General features: G+C 34.3%; 1 protein-coding gene across 7 annotated transcripts in view; it reads right to left on the bottom strand.

Annotated features, from left to right (window-relative positions):
• Nucleotides 1-26,025, bottom strand: part of ROBO1 (roundabout guidance receptor 1) — a 1,115,129-nt gene that overhangs the window by 495,670 nt on the left and 593,434 nt on the right. For 4 of the 7 annotated variants that reach the window (XM_074333350.2, XM_074333375.2, XM_074333354.2 and 1 more), the window contains exon 1: nt 15,914-16,181. The exons of 1 other annotated variant lie outside the window; for it this stretch is intronic. In XM_074333350.2, the coding sequence (XP_074189451.2) occupies nt 15,914-16,181 (268 nt within the window). Of the gene's footprint in view, nt 1-15,913; nt 16,182-26,025 lie in introns of those variants that run through there. 2 more of the 7 variants (XM_019750008.3, XM_074333356.2) reach the window with 1 other exon arrangement.

Below are 26,025 nucleotides of genomic sequence, written 5' to 3'. Positions count from 1 at the left end.
AAGGATAGATTCCCTGGATTTGATACTTATCGCAAATCAAGAAAACTGCTTTTAATTTGACTCTGACCCAATTTCCTCACCTACAAAATGGAGATAATGAGACTTACTTTGCCAAGTTGTCATGAGGATTATATGAAATAATGTCACACAAACAGTATTAAGTGTCCACTAGATGTAAGTTATTACAGTGCATGTGAATTGGACACATTTTACCTTTTCAGAAATAATAAAGTTATTAGCTCACTGTCAGACTTGGAAGCCTTAAATGTAAAGAATTTTCATTTCCATATTGCCTCTTGATATATCATTTCTTGATTAAGTGAAATATAACAGCTTCTCTGATGAACTTCTTGGGCTGATTGTTCCTATGGGTTATTTATGGAGACGTACCTTATCTTCTCCTTCCCATGACTTTGGAATCACCCCCTTGCCTGTACTAAATCCCTTTCTCATTAAAAGAGCTAGAGTTATTTTTGAATCCTTCAACTCCAACTTCTTCCAAAACTTTGATCAGGTTTCAGAAAGAGAGGCACACCACGCAGTAGATGTTAGCTGTCGGCCACAGGACCTCCAGGATGCGAATGTGGAATTTGCTAATTCACCTGCTTGATTTGAAGTGAGTGGAATGTGAATGGAATTTGAAAATAAGACTCTGGTTCTTTTTAAGATAAAGCGACAAAACAGTACCATGATGTATCACCTGTGATCACATATAATGGAGTGTCAATTGAGACAAGGCTTTGGTGGTCCAGACGGTTCCTGCAGTAGGCTATTACGCCATTAATGAAGAATAAAAGGACTACGTGTGGGAGCTGCATGCTTCTGATGACAAAGAATCATTTAGAGAAGTGATGTACCCAGCATTTTAAACTATTGGTTCAAGGCGCCATCAGGGGCTTAGAAACTCTCTTCTAACTTATAGCCTCAGGGCTACTGTAGTTGAAAATATGACTCAATATTGGTGAATTGGGGTTTCTCGGATGAAAATTTAGAACACTGACTGTGGAAGTGCACAAGACTGAAAACTGGAATGGAATACATAGATGGGTTCTGATCAACCTGAACACTCCAGCCCCCAAAGTCCACTGACTCACCAGGTAGAATTCTTTGTTCCTGGTGGATGATGCTGGATCAGCTTTGCCTGGAGACCTTGAGGCAGTTATCCCATTCAAGGAAACCCATTTACCTCACAGCCCACTGTTTCACTCCTAATCACCTCTGGAGCAAAGATCACATTCAATTCCCAACATGTCCCATCTAACACACCCAACCCAGGAACAGAAGGCTTAATAGAGTTTGCTAATTTATATCAATAGAAACCTGAAGAATATCTATGGGTTATGATTCTAAATGTGCAGACGAGAAAAGAAGAAAAATGATTTTAAAGTGGCTGCGTTTATAATATGATTGGATTGAACAGATTCTGGAATCAAAGGGCTAGTTTGCGCAGCTGGAAGTGGTTCTAGCTGTGTGCTTGGTACTGACTGAAACTTAGACTCAATGATGTGTTTAGTCAAGAAAATTTAGATGCCAGAAATTCTTTGGTATAATTGTGAGGGAGGAATTCATGGGGCTACAAAGCATTTGACATGTGGCTAATCCAAATCAAGATGTTCTTTAAGAGTAAAACAGTGCAGAAAATGTAAACTGTCTCAAAAGTAATTTTATATTGATTACATATAGAAAGAATATCTTGTCTATATTAGGTTAAACAAAATACAAATTTAAAAATAATTTCACTTATTTTTTTGTTTTTTTACTGTGTTTTAAAATATGGCTTCTAGAGAATTTAAAAGTACACATGTGGCTTGTATCTGGGGTGTGCATTTATATTTCTATCAGGCAGTGCTGATGTAAAGGGATTCAAATGTTTGAGTGGGTTGATCATTGGTGATATAGTCACCCATCCTCCAACTTTATCTCCTGAAAGGGCTCAAAGGACAATTCCTTCAACAAGGCATTTGATACTATACTGTAAAGAGGAGCTCCCACATCCTTAAAAAGCATTTTAGTGTTTGTTCTCTGTAGGTGACAGATAAAGTTAGGAAGCACTACCATTGTAATTAGCCCCCTGTTTGCAGCATTGACAATAGGGTCATGGAGTGGCCAAGACCAAATGGTAACAGTTAACTACCAGAGACAAACATAAGCATGGTTTTCACAGTAGTCAGCGGACTCCTCGGGATATTTTGCTGTGGCTTATGGATGATAACTCCCTAAGATTGAAATAGTTGTGAAATTAGCAAAGTTTAGTTAAATTTTAAATAAAATAATTTTTTTCTAAGTGTGGTGTAAGAGACCTGGCTTGAGTCATGCGTGAGGCAGTCATGGTCCATCATCCAGTGGCCAGATCATGAGCCCTCACCCAATACATAGGCTGGGAGCCCCATAACTGAAGGAGAGGCTAGGTAGCTATGGAAACAGACCATGCAATACCTTCAAGTTTAGGTACTATAACTACTTCCCTAAAGGAAGCCTATTTATCAAGATGTCTGATTTGAAGAGGGAGAAATGCAGACATTTGATATTGCTAATACTTTGAGACCAGAATACTACATCATTGTTTCATCAGTAAAATGATAGTTTTACCCTGCCAGTGTGCCCAAAAATCCAACTTGTGGCAATCTTCCCAGTTATTGAATACATAGTTGAATCAATGATTGGCAGAGCAACACCTTATCTCCTTGACCTACTGAATGAGAACTTTTTAAATAATAGAATTAGAATTGCCACTCTACATAAAATAAGAATAAAAATCAAATTAAATACCATACCTCTGTGAAAACATGAGTCAATATCTAGGACTTGAAATATACATTGGGTTCTTATCTTATCCCCATTAAACTTACCTTTCTGGCCTGTGCAGAAAAGAGATAGGTCTTTGAGAATGACAATGATTACTGTACACTTAATCAGATATAGAGTTAAATGTTAAAGACTCTTCCAGATAGTATCTTCTTACTAGAGAAAATCAAGAGATCCTGGCACATGAAAGCAGGTACTATTCTGGCAAATGTATTATTCTCTCACCAGTAAATGAATAATAGCAGAATAATCTTGCTTTCACATGGTAGTTATGGTCGTACACAAGCGCTGTCTTACCTACAGGCTACATCAACTCTCTGTCTTTGTTCCTGTGGGATCTTGGTCATCTCACTGTCACCAAGTCAACATTCTGGTCCACTAGATTGTTGAAATCATGCTCACAGCTCTTGGTGGGCACTAAGCAGCAGTTACTCCAGGTGCCTCTGCAAGGCATAAGTGTTTCAAAGCATGAGAGATAAATCCCATAAAATTTAGTGCTCTGCCTAAAGTTTGAAGGGATCTGGTCATGTCAGTATATTCTTGCCAAAGAAAAATAAGTGGCTGCTTCTTGACCTATATTTTTCATCAATTTGTCTGCTTATTGGATGTCTCTGGATAACGAAGGAAACATATATCACATTTGGAAAGCTATTTCATTCTATTTACCAACTACCCATAATGCTATTTCTTTTGAGTGTGACCCAGAGCAAGAGAAGGCTGTCCTACCCATCCAGCTTGCAGTGCTAAGCAGCTTTGTTATTTGGGTCACGTGACCAAGGAAATCCAATTGTGCAGCAAGGGGCTGTGGTATGGTGCTTCTGGAAAGTTCTGATAGCAGAATCACTGCATAGACCAATACGGGCTTTATAGAAAAGCAATGGCCTCTTTGGGGAAAAATTAATCTCCTTTTGAAATCCAATTTCTATCTTGCAACTTGGGTTTAGGAGTGATTGAACTTCTGATCAAGGGCACCTAAATTCTTCCCCAAATCATGCCACCATTAAGAGCTGTGTGATGCTTGATCCTCTAAGTCATAAAGTTAGTGTGCACAGCAGCATACCGACATCAAGCAGAATTGGTACAGAGAAAGCAAGATTAGGCTCAAGCACATACTGAAAGCACAAAAATATTCCATGTACATATAGCTTCCGTTCATGACCTGCTGCCCTATTTCTGCTGCCCTGCCACCCCCTCCCCCTCAATCCATACATATGGTCACCTGAGTTGTTTCTCATAATCAATCAACATAGGGCAAAAGCTAAGCCTGATATATATTTAGCACGATATACTGGTGTTGGTTGGGAGTGGGCTGCTGTTCCATTATAGCCCACACAAGAACGTTATACAGGACAGCAGGGAAAGTAAATCCTTACTGTGGGAAGAACTTCGAATGGTACTACTAGTTGTCTTCTTTACCTGGAAAGAGAGATGATTTGGGGTATAGACCAAGATTGATTCAGAGATTGTAACTAAAGTGTTGGATGGATTTCGACAGGGCGTATGGTATTAGAAGGGAGACTTTTGAAGAATCCATGATAAGAAAATCTGAGAAAGAGGCATGAAATGAATTCAGAATTGAGGATATCAGTGCCCTAGTTGAATACTTACAAATGAATATGTTACATAGGAGGCTTTTAGTAAACAGGTGGCAGTGTTGACCTATGACCTAGATGTCACTCATCATCTTCCTCCACCATCCCACAGCTTTCACAGTTGGCTCCAGGTAGAAAGGAGTTATGTGTGGGCTTAATGATCTAGTAGTACTGCTAAGAGCCCAGGCAGCCCATAGCACCGAATAATGTTCAACCATCAATATGATGCAAAAGCATGAGGGGTCCATCCAATCAAGTTGGTGGTAGGATAATTATATTGAACTCCTTTCATCATGGGGGAGGGAAAAGTGATATATCCTTATTGTAATAGACATTCTGGAAATGCATTTTATTTCTTCCCACTATGCTTCTGCCAGACCACCCCCCCGTCCGTGCAAGTACTGTCTGCCTTGTTTATGTCAGGGTATCATGCATAACATGGCCTCTGAACAAGGAAATTATTTTTCAGCAATGGATTGAAGGGAAGGACTGACTACAGGTTTCTATAACAGTGGAGTGATAAACTGCATATTAAGTTATGGAACCATTTGGGTACCTTATGAAATTAAGTCTTTCATCAAGGAAGGGGCATATGTTCTGAACAAATGATGAATTTCTTGTTTCTTGCATGGCTAGTCTAGCAGTGACTAGTGTTATTCTCCAAGAATTTCTAGTTGTCTGTCCTCCAAATGCCATGGTAGGATTACACTTCCCTACTATGTTGGAGTTAGGCATGTCCGTGACTTTCTTTGGATAAATAAAAGAGCAGATGTTATTTCCATGCAAAAGCTTTTAAAGCTAATTCATGATTATTTATTTATTTATTTTTGGGAACACAAGTACACAATTTAATGATTTAATTTTTTTGTAGTTTTTTTTTTTTTGCAAGTCAGGTGACGTAAACATTCAATAATCCATCTTTTTAAAGGCATGTTTACAACATCAAAAAATTAAAATGAAATTAAATCTTTCTACTTAGAATTTTTATACAGATTAACCAAATCATGATTGTTCTTATTGCTGCTGTAATCATGGAAGCCTGTGTCAAGATGCCATATGTGCTACCCTCTGGAACCTAAATGACTATGTTAAATAGAGTCCCCTTATCATGTAATGCCTTCATGAGTCATGATTTTTTCAGGGTTGTGTGTTGCCTTGGAACACTTATCTTGTGTTGCCATAGAAGCTTTGTTTTTGCTTGATACCACAGTATAACTTACTGTAATATCCAACTGTACCTGTGGTACCAACCTGTAGTTGATGATTCGACAATTTCTTTGCAGCAATGTAAAATAATAGTAAACAGTTTTATAGCAAATGTTTAGGCACTGATTACATAATCCTCCACTACGTATTAACTTTTTGAGAGAATTGAAATTGGACTAATATCTACGTTGTGAAAAATAATTTCTATATAAATGAACATAAGGAGAAAAAATGATCATTGCCTCAAATTTTCTCGAAAAAATAGATTACAAAGGGTTAGTCAATTATATTTTAGTGTTCAATAAAGTTAGTGAACTGCCAAATATTATTTCCTCTCTATGAGACAGAGAACCTAAAATAAAAGTGGGAGATGCTTTGCATAGGCCCACAAGAGGGATCTAAAATACTGCAGGAATGAGACTACATGTGACGGCGCCCTAACAGCTCCTCACTGGAAGCTGAGCATCATGCTGTTGGCAGGTCCTGCTTATAAGCCTTTGAGCCTGAGACATGTCTTACTGGGTTCGTAGGGAGTCACCAGTGAAGCCAGGAAGGCCTCTGCAGCCTTTGTGAAGAATAGTGAAGCTAAAATATTGTCGTGCATAAATTGTTGGGCAAATGAGGATTCTTACTGAATTAGCCAGATAATTAGGGAGTTGCTTTATAAGGATTATGTAGTATTTCTTAAAATTTTATTAAAATTTCTTTAAAAACTTTTATTTTCTCTTAAGGATGTCGGCATACATAAAGAAGCCTACCTACTTCGTTACTGAGTATGTCTACCGATCCATACATCTTTAAAATTTGTTACCTTTGGATACATTTGAAAAATTCAAAGCATCCTTTTCAAAATTGAAATAAAAACTATTCATGATAAGTATTCTCTCCATTTGAACTTCCAATTGAAGAGTATAAAATTAAACAGAATTTTCCTATAAAAATTAAAGTTTTGTCATTTTATATAAACTCAGGCACTATCTTTCTTCCCCCCCACTTAGAAAATCAAAATGCTCAGTTTTCCCTCTGTGTCTCTGAGATTGTTTCTGATTGGTTCATTTATTCTTTTCTTTAGATTCCACATACAAGTGAGATCATATGGTATTTGTCTTTCTCTGACTTATTTCACTTAACCTAATGTTCTCTAGGTCCATTCATATTGTTGCAAATAGTAAGATTTCATTCTTCTTTATGGCTGCGTAATACTCCATTGTATAAATGTACCACAGTTTCTTAATCCAGTTGTCTACCGATGGGCATTTGGGTTGTTTCCATGTCTTGGCTATTGTGTATAGCGCTGCAATAAACATAGGGGTGCATAAATTTTTTTAAATTTGAGTTTTGGATTTCTCCGGATAGATACCTAGGAGTGGGATTTCTAGGTCATAAGATAGTTCCATTTTCAGATTTTTGAAATACCTCTATGCTGTTTTCCATAGTAGCTGCACCAATCTGCATCCCACCAACAGTACACGAGAGATCCCTTTTCTCCACAGCCTCACCAGCACTTGTTGTTTGTTGATTTATTGATGATAGCCATTTTGACTGGGGTGAGGCTAAATGGGAGGGAGGGTGGGGATAAGGGGGAAGGTAAGGGGATTAGAAATCACAATGGCTAACCACAAGATTACCATGGGGATACGAAAGTCAATTTGGGAAATGTAATCAACAATGTTGTAAAGATTTTGTAGGGTATCCAATGGACACTTGTCTCATTAGGGAGACCACCTCCGGGATGATGTAGATGCCTGATCACTGCTCTGTACACCTGAAGTTGAAGCTGAACAATAATGAATTTCAACTACAATTATATATATATCTACAAATATATATATATATATATATATATATATATATATATATATTTACAAGAAGTGGAGTATAGCATTAGGAACAGAGGCAGTGGAAATGTAAAGGCTGTATGCCATGTCAGAGGGTTAGTAGATGGGGGGAGGGGCATTATCACTGTGCGAGGGATATAAACGATGAATGTTTAACTGTTACATTGTTTTGTACACCTGAAACTAATAAAAAAATTTATTTTAAAAAGATCAAAATGTTTAGCTGCAAAGTTTTCCACACTGAAAATATTATCAAATTTTAAGTGCAATAGTCAATGCCTTTTGGGAATAATTTAAATCTCCAAAAAGTGTTCAGGAAAAACTCTAGGAATAGAATTAGTGTTAATAAAGTGAAAACAACACAAAATTTACTAAATTTTGAAAACTAATTTTTTCATAGAATCCCATTTTTGTAGGAAGTCAACTTACTTTTTTTTTAACTTACTTTTTCTGTCCTTCTTATTTTTATATTTTATTAAAATTGTTTTACTAGTTTCAGGTGTACAAAACAACATAGTGATTAGACATTTATATACCCCACAGAGTAATAACCCCAATAAGGCTATTCCCCATCTGACATTGTATATAATTATTAGAAAATTATTGACTCTATTCCCTATGCTGTATTGTATATCCCTGTAACTTTTTTTTAATTGTAGTTGACATTTAGTATTATTTTATATTAGTTACAGGTGTACAGTGTAGTGATTAGACACTTATATAATTTACAAAGTGATTCCCCGGATATGTTTAGTATTCATCTGATACTATACATAGTTTTAAAAATATTATTGATTATATTTCCCATACTATATTTTACATCCCATGACTATTTTGTAACTGCCAATTTGTACTTCTTAATCCCTTCACCCAGCCCCCTAACCCCACTCCCATCTAGTAACCCTCAGTTTGTTTTTTGTATCTATAGGTCTATTTCTGTTTTGTTTATTTTGTTCTTTAGATCGACATATAAGTAAGATCATATGGTATTTATTTTTCTCAGTCTGTCTTATTTCAGTAAGCATAACACACTCTAGGTGCATCCATGTTGTTGCAAATGGTAAGATTTCATTTTTTTAATGGCAGGGTAATATTCTATTGTATATATGTACCACATCTTCTTTATCCAATCATCTATTGATGGGCATTTTGGTTTTTTCCGTATCTTGACTATTGTAAATAGTGCTGCAGTGAACATAGGGGTGCATATATCTTTTTGAATTAGCATTTTGGATTTCTTTGGATAAATACCCAGGGGTGGAATTGCTGGGTAATAAAGCAGTTCTATTTTCAATTTTTGAGAAACCTCCATACTGCTTTCCATACTGGCTGCACCAATTTGCAGTCCCACCAACCATTCACAAGGGTTCTCTTTTCTTCACATCCTCACCAGCGCTTGTTGTTTGTTGATTTATTGATGATGGCCATTCTGACAGGTGTGAGGTGATATCTCATGTAGTTTTAATGTGCAGTTTTCTAATGATTAGTGATGTTGAACATCTTTTCATATGTCTACCCGCCATCTGTATGCCCTCTTTGGAGAAGTATCTATTCAGGTCCTCTGCGTATCGGTTAATTGGACTGTTTAATGTTTTGATGTTGAGTTGTATGAGTTGTTTTATAGATTTTGGATAGTAATCTCTTATCAGATGTATTTTAACTTACTTTTTAATGCTCAAACCCAGATAAAGCTTCCATGTCCCATATCCCTTATATTTTAGGAAGATAGAGCTAGGTTTGTCTGCTCCATATTATCAATTATTATGAAAATGAAAGCTTTTTTCCCCTTTTCCTCTCAACTCAAGGAGAAAGACTTTTGGAGTACTACAAATAGATTTAACCCATGATCTCAGTCTTCTGTCTCATATGGTTCCTTTTATATTTTCCAAAAAACTGGCAGAATTGTCTAATACCTGAAGTCACTCAAAACAAGTCACAAATTGTATAGCTTTATAACTCTGAAAAAATATGTATCTCTTTCCCTTAACTATTAAAGATGAACCCAATTGGTTAAACTGACGTGAGGTTATGATTTTATTCCCAATATAAATCTGTAGAAGTAGAAATAGTTTGTCATTTTAAGAAATGTTTATTAATTTGTTATTAAGCACAAATTAATGATGCACAAGCTGGCAAAGAGCAAGTTAATGAGGGACCACCATTTCTGATGATCCAAAGAGAAGCCATACATAGTATTGATCTTAATAGAGTTATATCTTATACCCCATGTACCTAGTACCATACTTTTCGTTAAGTAGGCATTCAGTATGTACATTTTGTTTAAGTAAATGAATAAATAATCAGCCAGATATTTCACGGAGAGTAGAAGAGATATTTTATATAAGCTTGTAAATTAGTGTCTTATTTTCTAGAGCTAAATATAAAGTATTAAAACATATATGTCACCACTAAAGTGTAGTGCTAATTTTACTTTGTTCTGCAGTTTATTTTCCTACATTTTCTCAAATTTCCTAACAATTCTGCGAAATATTTAAAGTTAAAAAACTAACTAAAAATGGATTTAAAAGATTTGATTCTAGATAAGTCCTGACTGCTAAATATCTGTACTATCTTGGTTAACTCATGATAGCGTTAAGGGTCTCAGATTCCTCACCTGTAATCCAATGAATTTTGTGTGGATTTCTAATACTTTATCTATGTATTGAGAGCTGCAGATGCATGATAGAAAAAGCAGTTGGCTAACGTCAGAAAAATTGGCTTGAAATTTTGAGTTATGGGAACTCCTTGAATATCAGCAGAAAAAAAAGAGTTCAGAAATTCAATTTATGATAAAAAAAACAAAAATGTTCTAAAAGCACTGGTAGACAATAGATATCAATGATGTTTCCCAGAAAGTTGGAAAGAAAATGACAAAGAATTAGAAAATATGAGACCTAATGGATCAATTTAAGAGATCCTATTTCTGACTAATGGCAATTCCGGAGGAGAGCACAGAAAACAAAGATGAAGCATTATTAAAAAAAAAAAAATTCCATAACAGAAATGATTCTCCAATTTGAAAGGGCCCACCTAGTACCCAGCATAATCAAGGAAAACAAACAAGAAGCAAAAATGGACAAGCCACCACAAAACACATCATAGTAACTCTTCTTTGGTTTTTGATGTTTTTAAAGTTCTATTACGATGTGTTTTCTGGAGAGAAGTCTTCCGTTAAGAAGAGGATAATCTAGGAAGGAGAATAAAGTGAGATGTAAGAAATAGGAGATCTAACACAAACAAGTGACAGAAAAAAGTCATAAGTCTAGTGAGAAACCATTCAGTTTTGGATAAAACCATGGAGAGTTTTATGAGAGAGATGTCTGGAAAAATCTCAGATGGATCAAACATTAGATATGATTAAGCATTTAGAAAGCTGAAAACTGCAATTATTAATTCCAGAAAATGAATAATCTTGTACAAAGAAGGAAATGTTATTATAGTATTCTACTTGGCTCTCTAGTAGACCCACATAGGAACGACTTGCTTAGTTAGATCAAAGTAAACTCTAACTGTTAATTTACTAAGAATGTGATCGTGAAATATGTGGAAAAAGATGTACTAGATAATGTTTAAAATGGACAAATTAAGACATATTAGGAAAAAAAGAAGCATTAAAATTATATGTGGATGCATTTCATTTAAATTATAGAGGAAATTACCAGAAGAAGCACATAAAAGAGTAAGAAAGAAGTTATTTAAGGGAAGTGGGTTCAAGAATAGGGAGGTGGAGCAGGGACCTGCCTGTTTTTGTTTAACGCTTCTGTCCTATTTGATTTTTAAAAAATATGTACATTAGTTATTGTGATCATAAGTGTTGGATGAGAATTAGCAGACCTAAAATAATGGTGACTGGAAGTGTGCTGTTGTGTAGAACAAGCATAACTAACCTATTTAATTTTTAACTACATTATCCAATGTAGCTTATCACCACAACTTCATTTAAATTAAAGACTCTGTGAGGTTGAACATGCATAATTAATTTTAGACTGCTTCTTGTTTATAATATTGAAGCAGATATTAGATACTGCTTCAATTATTAATAATAGCACCTTCTGAGTCAGTTGTTATGAGAATTAAATGAGTTACTGCATGTAAAATATTTAGAAAACAGCATTGTATACATAAAGTGATAATGAATGCTAGTTATTAGTATTGATACATAATTTTTTTTAAATGCATATGCCACAATGGAGTTTCTGTTTTATTTTAATTATGAAGCTATGCCATTAAGAATACAGGGTGACAGAAGAATCAATGTCATCATCGATTAACGGTTATTTGTTGAGATTCCAAATCATGAGGCAAAACATGGTTTTGGGTGTTACTATCTGTGTGCCTATGGACAAACACACTATTTGTCCAGGATATTTTTGTATAAGAGTGCATATATTTTGTTTCCTTCTAGACAAAATTATATTCAAACTTTACTTGGAGGTAGTATTGATGGGTAGATTATCCCCGTTTGAAACTACTCTGAAATTTCTGGCATTCCATGGCTAGATTTTTTACTTGAATTGACACTAGTATAACTCTGATAGTTGTTTGTTTTTAAAGATTTTTTAATTTGCATTTAGCTTTCTTCCAATATGCTGTTGTAAACAGGAGACTAATCCTTAAAACAGACCTATGAAGATGGGAGATACTATCTTATAGAAATGGGGACAAAGGATATATTTTAGACATTACAAATCAAATTTATAGAGTTTTTTGGTACTCAGAAAAACAAATAAAGTTAATTTATTTTCAAATTAATAACTGCTGTTTTCTAAAAACAGATTAAGAATGTTATGAGGTTGTCATTAGCTCCCACTTATTCCTTGAATTTTTATGTATCAACAAACTTCTCTTTAAATTTTGTGTCACTGCTGTCTTAAGCGGTTTATGGATTATGTGTATCTTTCAAACATTTAAATGTTCTTAGACATATTACTTAATTTTTTCATATTTGTAAAACTCCATATGAGGTTCTAGAAGTCAGTAAACAATGTGCTGTTTTCAAAAGCTCCTTTAAAACCAAACAACATTGATTATTACATACACCTGTTTGGGATGTGTGTCTAACTCCACAAAGTACTGATTTAAAAACCTCATCTTAGTTGTTATTGCAACAAGGCAACAGTACGTACTTTGAACAGTTAAATAATCTCAAAGATTTATGACATGCTTGGTTAAACAGGAAATAGGCCATCTCTCTATAAATAACTCACAAGTCCACTTTAATAACACACCACAATGCCACCATAGAAAATTTCTCTGTATTTATCGATTAGTAAGAATAAGACCAAAATGTTTTCAAACTTTACATAGCTTTGTAATATTGTATCTGCAGATGGTAAGGAGCAAATATGCCTCTACCCTGAACTCTATATTACATTTTTTTCCTGGGACTCTCAATTAAATCTCTTATACAACTTAGATTAGTAGAGTGTATCATTTAAGCTGCAAGTACTATTAATAAGAGATTATTACCTGTTGACTAGATCATGAATAAAAAATAAATTCATGTGTATGATATGAGATCCATGAATTTTAGTTGGATGTGTCAATTTGAGAGTGATGGTCCCAAATGGTCTGAGGAGCAGAACAGATGTTGTAGTGACAAATTAGCTTGCAGTGGAAATTATACTCTTTGTAGTGGTCAAAAAAGGGAGTATTGGGGTGTGTGAATGTGAATTTTAGTGGACTGGTGATCTTCTTTTGGGACCATTTCATATTTCCCAAAATATGTTTTCCAGAATTGTATAGATTCCTACGGGAAGATTTACATGTATGTGCGTGTGTGTGTGTATACATATAATATATATATATATATATATATATATATATATTCCTATATGTTTATATATTCATATATAGAAATGTGTATATACATAAAATATACGAATATGTATGTATATATATTCATCTATATATGAATATTAGGGGAAGGAAGAAAAGTCTCACAGATAATCTCCATGTAGTCCCGCAACACGTGCTAAAAAATAAACATCCAGTGTATACAATTTGCAGTCATGTTGAGACAGTGTGCAAAAAATATAGACCCTGCAAAAAATACTTGATACATTTACTTAACATTCATAAACATTTATATGGCAACTAACCCGTATCAATGACTTATTTGACAACCGCTTTTTATATTCCCAAATGTGCTTAATATTTATATTTTATTTCTAACAATGTTCTTTCTGCTATATCCAGAGTTATCAAACTCTAGACATACTTAACTGTAGACAACTTACATGAAATATGTAAAAATGTTCCTGAGCAGACAGGCCATCTCACTTCCCTCTGAACTGAATTACCTTATATATAATATAAAGATTTTATCAACTCAATTACATGTGATCACAGTAAAGCAAATTCACACACATGCACACACACAAAAGAGAAATCTGTAGTTTCAAGAAATACTTGGTACAATTACCTCAATTTCAAGGACAACTGAGATCTTTCTTTATAATTGTTATCAAGCAGACATTAAACATTTTCTCTATTTAATTTTCTTGTCACTTCCAAAGGAGTTTTTAATGAGGAAAGAAATGGTTAATGTGCAGATGAAAGAGACACAAATAGCATGTTAAATTCATATAATAGATAAGAGGTTCCTGAATAATCGAGAATTTATTGAAACAAAATATATAGAATAAACTTCCTTTGGTACTAGGGTGTTTTAAGTGATTACAGTCTCAGGAACAAGATTGTTCCTAAGATTGTTTTCCAGTCACTTTACATTAAATGTGCTGCTTTAGTTTCCTTATACAATATAAAGATAATTTTATGTTTACTCCCTTGTAGTAATTCATCTAATGTGTGTTTAATAGTAGAAATCTGCCTGCTAATTAACCAGAGGGAGAAAAATAAATAGGAATGAAAAAGAAAAAAAAAAAAAAAAAAAAGCTACATTTAGTTTTAAATGTATTGTTATTAAAGTTCTCTTAATTCAACTCTCCAATGTGATTCATGCATTGTTTATACGTAATTTTCAGGAAATCCATAAAAGACAAAGAGCAAGCCCTATTAGTGCATCTAAACAATGCAGTTGTTTAGACTGTGAGCACAAGGAAATAGAAGCAGGATACATGGGCGAATGAAGACAGCCATGAGAAAGAACGTGATCTTGGATTCCTCCTTTCATGGACTTCCTTGGTATTTACGGTATTAAGAAGTGACATTTACAACTCTGGTTCTACCTAAGTTTCAGGAAAAGTATCATACCAGTTCCCTGACAATCTCACCATCCATGGCCTTTGATTAGTTGGTCCTTTAATCTCAGTTCTTACGTTGAAAGATAGGAGAAAATGAGAATGAGGTGTCTATAAGACTAAAATAAATAGAACAAATATGAAAGTTGCTTATAAAGGTGTTATTAATTTTAGTACTTATTCCAAGTGTTTAAAATCCAGAATTATATAAATGAGGGATAATATTGGAGACAATTATATCTAAGATAGTGAAGATGCTTCTAAAGTAAAGTACTAGTTTATTATTTTATAGCAAAGTAAAATGTGTCTATTGGATTCTTCTCTTTTTAACACAGTCGTCTGTAAGATTGTAATGATACTGAAGAGTTCTCCATTATCTCTAATTCAAATTACCACCCCCAACCCCAACAACCTCCACAGCCCACAACCTATCAAATTTTATGGAGAACTGTGCTAATAAGAACTACTGAAAATAATAAATAGCTGCTATTACTACAAGATCATTATCACTTCATTTTCTGATCCAATCGATTATAAGTGATGCATTTTCTTCTTTGCATTTATCTAAAGTTTTAGTCAAATTATATCCTAGTTAGATGTGTAACTTATGCAATTTTATTTATAACTATACTTACAAATTCTCCATTTACCTATTTCCAGGGTGATCGTTATTGGACATTTATAATATGAATTATTTCCAACACATTCAGCTAATTTGTTACTTTTATGTTGGTGTATACATGCATTTATTTGAGAAGTAGTTTGTGGATGAGGTAAGAAGTCATGTAAACACAATCCTGAGATATAAGTTGGTAATTATGATTTGCATCACTCTTTTTAAAAGTTTGCTTCTTGTTCATAAGATTACAAGTGTAACCAAAAACCATACAGATAATTAAAAAACCCAATCAGTTGTCTTTTATTTATTTTTTATAGCAATTTAGTCAAATGTTAAATCTCTAAGAAAATATTATCCGTCTAAACATATTAGCAATATCAAAGTTGGAGGCTGATAAGCATTCATTAACATTAAAAACAGACATCAAGGGTGCATGCAGTTTTTATGTCAAATTTCTTTTCCCCAAAGTGTTTACTTTAGCAAAATGACATCCTAGCTGAAGAATGAAGTCTGGAAAATGAGGACAAGAAGTTATTGGATTGTTAGCTGGCAGCAGGGATGGTTAGATAATTTTACACAGGTGGTTGATGATTGATGGAAGTGGAGGTATTTTATGAGGAATGTGCCGTTAGTATTTGGGAAACACTCTACCTGTATAGCCCAGCGAATTGTCATCGTTATCAGAGGTGGGGATTGGCGTCCCGTTGTCCTTGCCCCTCTCTAGGTCTTCAGGGTCTGTCGAAAACAACACCAGAGCTGCTGATGGGGTCATAGTAGTAACAGTAGTTGCCATTTCGATCACAGCATGTCCAGACACAAGTAAATCCACATGTGACAGAAAAACACACAAGGACAACACACAGCACACTTTCTCCTCGTCCCTCCTGCGGCACACTAAGCTGTGTGAGGGTCTCAGCATCGTGGCTTACAGTTTCTACTTCTGCTCCTTAATTTCCCTAATTCTCTGCTCTGTCTGCACCTTTGCTGCACTTCAAAGCTGGCGAAGGGCTCTGACTGCCCTCTGTGAGGCCGCCAGCGCGGACTGAGGGAGCATATGGGGAGGGAGAGGGCAGGATGGCTGAATGCTAGCATTGCTAATTTTCCACCTTATTGTTAATCAAAGCTATTGACTGTGATCACTCCCCATCATCGCTTCATCTCCTGCCAATTACAGACTCAAGGGACTATACCTCATATGGGTTGGGGGTGGGGGGAGGGAGGCTGTGGGGAAAAATAGGGTCTTGTCAAATAAGAGGGTGGATGATAAAAATGTCATACTTTTTCTGAGCAACAGTGGAGAGTGGTACAACATCACCTCTTTCAGAAGGCAACATTTGTCATCTTGAAGGACTGAGATAAATTTACTGAAAAGAATGCATGTGTAAAACAAGATGCAACTTTGCACACTTTGGCTTGAATATTTAAAAGCATTCCAAATTGTGTACGATTCTACATGAGGATCACCCAGATGACCATGCTCATTCATCTACTCGGATTTTTCTTGAGTAAAATAACTGTTTTTTTCCAAATGCACGTTCATGTTCCTCTGCAGAATTTTAGACGTGAGGCTAAGCACATTGACACTCAGGTTTCAACATCCAGAGGCTGAGCTGCTGTGCACACATGTAGAGAGAAGCCCAGCGACACTGCCAGTCATTTCACTTGTGCTCGATCACTCTACGTGTCCTATCTCTGTGTGTTAGATAAATATGAGCAGTCTCCAGCTCCATTACTGACAAGCAGACACAGGCACAACAAAACCCAAGTGAGTACCTCCTAAATCGAGTATCATAGAGTCATAGGTCATTCAAGTTGTGGTGTTCTGCAGGCTTTTTATCAACGTACACAGCATCGACTGAGGATTGCTCGGCCTGAGCAGTGAAGGAGCACAGCTGTTTACTCGAGGAGGAAAATATGTCACCTTTGAATGAGGCAGTGAGTGCATGCAGGTAATGCCCCTTCAGAAACATCACAGGGGTCATTAATTTTGTGTCACTGCTAGATCGTTTTTGGTTTTGTTTTTAGCTAGGTTGACACATTTTGTCTTAGACACAGCTATTCAAATTGTTTTTAGAAATGACTTACGGATGACTTAGAAATTTTTGAAGAGGATAAAATATCTAACATGACTCTGCTTTGTGGCTTTTTGTATATAGCATATTTATTCACTTTATCTCCCTGCCTTCCCTCCTTTCCACGTGTGTCATGCTATTAACCTGATGTGGCTAAAATAAAGAAGAAAAAAAAAGCGTTCAGATTTGTGCAGACTAAAGGGGGGAAATGTTCATTATTGCTCAATTCATCTTTGCCTTTCCGGACGTGACTGTTATTTTGTCCTTAAAATCAACTCTGGAACCGGTATAGCAACGAAAGCGTCCATTTTCTAACCCCTCCAACCTGTTCACTTATTTGTATGCACAAATTGTTTAGGTCAGAGTTTTAATCACATCAATAAAAGAAAGGGAAACAGACATTTCTGTATATTCTGAGGCAGTATTAGCAGTGTTCTGCCACAAAATAAGTAACCTTGCTCACGCAGACTCACCAAGTGAAAGAGGCTGATGTAGGAAGATGCACAGACGGTATTGGTTCAAATGTATTAAAAAGGCTTTTAAGGGGACCTTCCCTGTTTACCCAGAATCTTGTTTTTAAAGATACAATGTGTTTACGGTCACTTTAATTTTGCACTAATTATTCTTAGAAACAAATGTAACTTTTCAAAGGAAAAATTACTTTTAATTTATGGTGGAATGGTTTATTTAATGTGGATTACACACATTTCTAATCACTCTATAAAAATACAATAAAAATCCATTGAAATCCACAACATGAATTAAATCAATCTCTCTACACAACATCTTAAGACTTTGAGAGAAGGCAGTGTACTCTTTGTTACTGAACTCTCCCTGAGAATGAGGACATGATTACAAAAGCAATGGAGATGAGGAAATGAAATTCATTATCATTTGAAATGACATACCAAATCTGTTTCAAGTCGATTTTTCACTTATGTCTGACATTCTAAGCAATTTCTAAATATGCTTTTCTGTTTCCACCCATCACCCGTTTGGCCCCTTCTTAGTCTCAGGAAAGAATAGACTTTGCCTTAATCAATGAATCTTACCATATCTGTACAGCACATACTAGACCTACAGGAAACAAAAGGTCCCATTTTTACTAACTTCATTCTTTTTTTTCCCTTTTCTCTCCTACCTGTCAAAAGATAATTCTAACAGGAAATAATCACTTGACTGGGTACATGCAAGCTGGAAGACTAATTCAGAGTCTAAAATATATTTATTTAAAATTTTTGTTAAATAGTATTGATTATGCAAGCCAAGGAATAGAAAATAATGAGGCGAGAGCTTATTTAGTGCTTACAGTGTCTGAAGGAGGTCTTCTCATGCTCCAAGTCTGTTTTTAGGGCCAACCAGAACTGAATTGAAGTACATGGGTCTGCAGGTGACAAAAGCCACCATCCCACCTAGAAATGCACTGGTACTAAGGTTGCTCGTTGCTATGGGTCTGTTGCCCCCATTAGACTGTGAATTCCCAAGGGTCAGGGACTCGGCCTCACATTTGTACATCTACCACCTTACTACACTGGACCTGCAACATTGTCCAGGCTTAAATATATACATGTTTTCCTTGAAAATAATAAATAAATGAATGACCAGATGGTAACCAAGGATGCAAATCTCACTTACATGATAGGCTCCCAATCTGAAACAATTTGAAAATACAAAAATTGCATTTGTATCAGAAAACAACACATACAAAAAAAACTTGGTATAAATGAACCAAATGCTATTGCACTCTCTATTCATATAAGCATATAAACCTTTTTTTATAAAATAAAATCTTGAATCATTAAATCATAGATATTCAAGTTTAGAAAAATGTCGACTGGACTCTCACAATAACCTTCATGAAGATATATAGATTCCTCTGAATTCAGTGGCCATTTGGCCTTCGCTGCTTTTTAACGCAACAAATTCCAATTTTATAATTGCCCTCTCTTTTATGTTAGGTTTTTTCAAAAAGCTTTTTTTTTTTTTTTTAATCCAAATGCTAATCAGTGGGGCCACACAGAACTAACACCGCACCTATGAAAACCTTTTCCTTCCCACTACTCTTTAAATGCTTATGTTTCATAGGACTCCAGGCCTCTTCCTTTTCTTGTTCAATATACTCTCTATAGATCTCTTCATTGAGATTCATGGCTTCAACTATTTTTTATAAAATGATGCCACATTTTTTAATTAGACGTTCTACCAACAACCTCCACTGCTTGTTCAACTTCATGTGGATTCCAAGAAACCTTACACTTTCTCTCAGGAAACAATGATCTCATCATCTTCTCTTTCAACCTTCTCCTTTCCTATATTCCCTAATCTATGTTAAGAAAGCAATCACTGTATTATATTTTTCATATTTTACAATTCAGTAAATGTTAGTATTTGGGGTTAAAACTGAAATCTGGACTATAGTCTTATTGTTTACAGTAGATTTTGCTACATGGTTTTCTTTTTAGTTTTTTGGAGGAGCTTCTATTCCAAACTTAAATCTATAGTATGTAAGATAATAATATAATAATAATATTATAGATAACCATATATTATACATATTATTTACATAATGTATATAGTGGGCCATCTTATAACAGTCTTTCACAGATTTAATAAAAGCAACAACAATGACAAAAAGGAATAAAGACCTATAGCTTCCTTTGCAATGGAAATTTTCTCTTTCAGGAAACTTTATCCTTAAATATAATAATTCATTAAAGGTGACACAACTTTCTTTAATGGTAAATTAAGTGGTAAGTTTGACATTTGTTAATCTGTATAACAATAATTTTACTGAGATTTCCCCAACACCTATGCCAAGACTCAATGAAATTTTGAATTAGAAGAATCATTATATTGCAATCTCTGATAAAATAATTCATTTCGACAAGCATCATCCATGGATATTAAATCTATTAGGTGAAAAATCATAGGGGACAGTATATTTCCCAGGGACAGAGTATCATCCCTGAACTTATTTGCTAACTACAAAGAGGAAAATGTACTTTTACAATAGATAGATTGGGCAGTCACTGCTTGAACTCAGTAATCAAACTCAGCATCACCAATAATGGACAACTAAGAGTGGGAAGATAATTGTGTGACACAATATACAGTATCACCTATGAAGCATTCTTGCTAACAGTGCTTGTCCTGGATTCAGTCAAGATGTAATACTCAATTAAAGTTTACATAAAAACAAAACAAAACAAACACACACACACACAAAAACATCCTTAGGATACATATGTAAAATAATTAAGGGGTGAATTTTCTTTAACTTACTTTCAAATGTTCAGAAAGGTATATTGACAGAAGAAGTAAAGCAAATGTGGAATAATATTAATAATTATAATCTATTATGAAGAACATTCAAAAAAGTTTAAAAGATGGTGGATGAAGACTGAATGGTCTTAAACTCTCTCTATAATGAACAGCAGAAACGCATGCAGTAACGTTTCTTTCCACGGGTGAAATGATTAAAACCACTACTATTGTTTTTGTAGCATGAAAACTTATGTTTGCACTACCATGCAACCCATATTTCTCTAAATGGTTCATCATACTATAGCAGGCAGTGTTACATTGTAGAAAAGTAGAGGCGTAAGAGAAAAAATTCTGTTGTTTGAATTCAGTTTTATTTGTTCATTTTTAATTGGGCTTGAAATTCACAGCTCAAAACATTAGGTTTCATCTTTATTCTTCCTTTAGGTCATATTCAGTTATATAAATATATGTTAAAAATAATAAGTTACATTTTGACCTAGTAAAGTGTCAAGACAGTATTTTTTTAAAAATAGATTTGCATTATCTCTGTGCAGGGTTTTGGCATTAATTGATATTTTGAAGATGATCATTAATAAAAGATTAGGGAAAAGCAAATGAATATAAACTACTATCAATATAAGAAGTGTGTTCTACAAATTGGATCAATGCTCATTGATTCTTTCCTACTAATCAAGAGGAATGCAGGAAATGGGTACTTTAAATGGAGTCCTGAGAACATTTAATTAGAAACGTAGGCAATGAATTACAAAACTAAGTACACAAACTATGTTTATGAAGCTTTAAATTTGTGTCATAATTCTACATGATCAAATTAAAGTTAAATTCAAACTTCTGTTTTAATCATGTATGGTTAAAATAATTGTGGAAGGTAATTGTGTGTGCCATTCTTTTGAATTGGGAATAAGGGGAAAAATAAGAACTATGTCATGGAGATGGAGAAGGAAAAAAGAAAAAAAAAAATCAGTAGATGTTTTAAGGTAGTAACTACTTTACAAAATCCAGAGAATGAAGGAAATAAAACAATTCATTACAATGAAGACTGAATAACTTTTCAGCAATTGATATGCTATAGAAACATTAAGTATAATATGTAACAAGTTCTAAAATTGTGCTAAAATTGTGGAATGAAATCTATTTTTTTAAAGCAGCAATACAATAAACAGAAAACTTTGTATTATGGTCATCTCCAATTTTGTTATTTTAAGGAAAATCAAGGTTGCTTCCTTATGTTTCTTTTAAAGATCAAAAATCATAATTATACTGATCCATGTGGATAACGATTGTTAGAAAGTGCTTAGATAAAATAAACTAAAATACTAAAATTTATGTAAAATATGTATTCAAATGTTATTTTTAGTGAGTAGATGGTTATTTTTAAATTTGAAGACTTTATTATCCAACACTATTGAGAAGAGAAAAAACAAATTCAGAGTGATTTGGTGTCCGTCCAAACTAAAATAGTCTCCATAATAGAATAGTAATTGTAATAACCTATGACCTGAGATGCCAGGATTGTATTAAATAGAAAAAGTAGATATTATATAAGGATCTCAAAATGTATGATAGTGCTTTTTCTCATTTTCTGGTTTAGGTGATTAGATAACTGAATGAACCAAATGTGAAAAAAGAGAAGTAAAAACTGTACTGATTATAATCACAAGTAATATTTTCATAATGCTTTATTTTTTTTAATATAAAACACATCACTTTATTCAGATAATTTCTCTGGCCTCTGTCATGAAGCTAGTAAATAGTGTATTGGAATTGGATTCCAAGTGATTTCTGACTCCAAAGCACCTATTTTTTTGACTATACCCCATGGCTTCTCTTTACTCATCAGTCTAATTCTAGGACCTGGATGGAATTTCAATAGTATATAAGCAATAGGACACCAGATAGTAATTCTGTTCCAGTCACTGAACAATAAGACTGGATAATTTCTCAAATTTATTTCTTAGTGCTAGTAAGCATATCACCAGTGCTTCTTCACTGTCTCCTTTTATACATGAGATAAAATAAACAAATTAAGAAAGTGGTTGTGTTTAAGCAAGAAATGCACAATAAAATATTATGAATATTGGGATTTATTATTAAAATAAGGCTTCACCCACATATTTTTAAATATGCAGATTTGGGGACTGACTTCCTGACTAACATCAAGATAATATATAATAATAAGATATTACATTCAGATTCTTTTTTTGGTAATTACTTTTTAAATTATTCTTCAACAACAAAGATTTACCTTTTGGTACAAGCTTAAGGGGATTTAAAACAAGGTCATGTCCTACCCATCTTAACATGCTTAACCTTAGCAAAGTGCCAAGAACAGAGTAGGTAATCAACAGTTTTGCTGAATGATTGAATGAAACACTGAGGCATAGTTTTGCTGGAGTCAAGAGTTCAAGATGAAGGTAACTTTTCTTAAATAATGAATCAATTATTTCCTTATTTAGGACTTTGTTATATACTTATCTATCTAAAATTATAATCTCTATAAATGTAATTCAAAACTACATTTTCGGAAATGACAATAATTACATTATTGTCATTGGAAAACTCTCAAGTACAATGACTATTGCTGATGGAATATCTTTCTTCCTCTCCCACTGCCCACGCAAATATATATATATATTTGGTACATATATATATATACGCGTTTTAAGAAACGAAAAAACTGTATTGAAATTATGCTGATGGTAACCACTCTGAGAACCTCTTGTAATTGCAGAAGTGAAATGTGACGTGTATTCATCTTTTGTTATCAGTATATATTGAGTATTACAATTTTCACACAGTTTTTTCCTTTCTTAAAATACGTATACATTTTTGGCACCTTCTGTATATATACATGTGACAAACTGAATATGAAGGAAAATGTAATACATTTTGATAATTCTGAAAACTGAAAGAAATTGTAATATGAATAAACAAGGATGGTATTTAAATATTGCCAGATAGGTGGACTGCATCTTGGTTCTATGAATTCTCTCTAATTTGAGTAATTTTACATATAGATATAAAAATAAATATAACTTGATTTGAATGAATGGAATGCATTTTTCTGAGAGGCTGCTCTTGCAACTGAAGTGATGTAATACAAATTAGGAATTAATATTTGGTTTGCCAATGCCACATTCTCATTTTGAATTCGCAAAATGTTACAATTCTGAAGAAAAATGAAACAATAATTACATGAAAACTCTCAAGTACAATTTTGTTTGAGCTAATTTGGTATATATCCAGTTATACCAGGTTGGTGAAATCTGATGAAATAATAGAGAATTAACACATATTTAAGCAAAAACATCAAAGATAAAGCTATATACATATATTATATAACTGTTCTAAACATAAAATACACTACTGAATGTTAGGAAGGTAAATACAATCATGGATAAGCCTGTGAATCTGAAGAATACAAATGTCACAGAGGAAGCTTTGAGCTCATTTAAATTCAACTTAATTTGACAAAACAAGATAAAGTGCCGTCTGCATTGATGGAGAAATGCTTATAATTTTAAAACCATTTGTTTCCCGATCCCTTCTCATGGAAACACTGACAAACTGGAGCTCTTAAAGTAATTGGGAAAATCATACTTCATCATGACATGTTTTTTTCTTTGATGCCTGAATGTTTGGTCTAAGAAAGTCACGGGGGTTTTCATGAAAATAATAAGTGATGACTATTCTTTTATATAATTAGAAACTAAGCCAATTGTCCAGTTGAATTGTGCATTTATTCAAAATGTTCAAATCAAATCCTCAGTAACATCTGATGTGACAGATACCTTTGTGGGACGGAATTTAATCTGCAGAGATTTGCACCCTTGAACTTCATCTGTGGGAGTTAATTTCCGGTCCATTTTACTAGTATTTCTGCCTCTTTCCGTCTGTTGACTTTTTTGTTATTCTCTCCTCCCACTCTGCCCTGGTATTCAACAGCTTTTCTTTTATTGTGCTTAGCATCTGCTACTGTTGCACTCCCTTCCAGTCAAAGCATAAGGTAACTTCAACATAGGCTAATTAAATGGTCTTGAAGTTAGTTAACAGGTGGTGCTCCCAGCTGCCCTAGTTGTACGAACAGATACATCTTGCATTGTATGGGGCAGAAATGGCAGATAATAATACCTGGATGAATGTTACTTCCATAGAATTAAAATCATGTTGGGGATCAAGAAGAAATAGGACCATTCCTCTTTTGCAGAGGGAGAAATCTGGTTTGGTGGTATGATGATCACATTGACATTCTGAATAAAAAACTCAGATCTTATCCTTTAATCCGTGCTGTTTTCTCATCATGGAATGTGTAAATTTATTACCACTTCTCCTAAGTGTGTTAATAAAGAACACTTTCAATCATTGCTGTTAGTTAATATGACATTCAAGTAAAATCCACATAATTTATTAAATTTAGTCAAAATATCAAATAATTTACTTAGCATTTTGGAATCACTACAACTAACTATATATTATGATTTATTTCGATAAACAATACAGTAGAAAGCTTAGGAGCCACTAGCTAACTATGTGACCTTCACCAAGTTATTTTATCCTGTTTGTGTCTCACTTTCTTCATTTAAAAATGTGAAATAATAGTATCTATTGTATGGGAGTATCATGAGGATTAAATATGCAAATATTTGTAAGGATCTTACTTTAGCTCTGGACATCTAATAAGAAATCAGTAATTGTTTGCTGTTATTATAATTAATTCAAATTAGAAATCAATTTTATGGGATCATTTAATAATTTTTAATGGAACGAAAACCTATGTATTTGCCTCTTCAAATGAGAAAACATGCATCGTATTTTTATTTTATGTGCCAACTTGGAGTTTATATAGGAGAAAAAATGAATAACGGGTCAGTTAAAATTCAAGAGAAAACTGGATTTTAAAATTTCCTTTTTGTCTAGCCATATTTTATCACGTCTTCTCAGTGTATTTCCTGAACACCCGTTTACACAGAACACCCCCGTAAATCGTTCAGGAAGTATTTTCAGGTAGACAACATTTCATCCGATGGTGTGCTCATTGAATTGCAGACTTTAGTTCGCCCTATTGCCTGGTTGCTTTGAGCTAACAAGGTTGAATTCATTCAATTTTATATCTTGAGGAAAACCAACACTGGATATTGAAATTACACATTTTTTTCACTCTTAGGGGAAACACCCTCCGCTCCTACCTCCACTCCCCCTCCGCGCTTCCCTGCCCCGGAGCTGTTTCAACCTCCCTCCTGTAGCGGCACAGACACTGCTTGGTACCCTGGAGGAAGGCCTGGAAAGTCTGAAGCATCTGCAAGTTGGGCCCCAGGTCACATGGTAACTGCCAGTTCGTCCCCACCCCGCGGTCCCCAAGGTGTCCTGTGAGTCCGTTGTCATCCATCTGCAACCACTATGAGCATC

This window comes from Rhinolophus sinicus, chromosome 17 (genome assembly GCF_057876585.1).
Source record: "Rhinolophus sinicus isolate RSI-liver-muscle chromosome 17, RSI-T2T, whole genome shotgun sequence".
NCBI classification, from domain to species: domain Eukaryota; kingdom Metazoa; phylum Chordata; class Mammalia; order Chiroptera; family Rhinolophidae; genus Rhinolophus; species Rhinolophus sinicus.
This window is presented reverse-complemented; position numbering and strand designations above follow the sequence as displayed.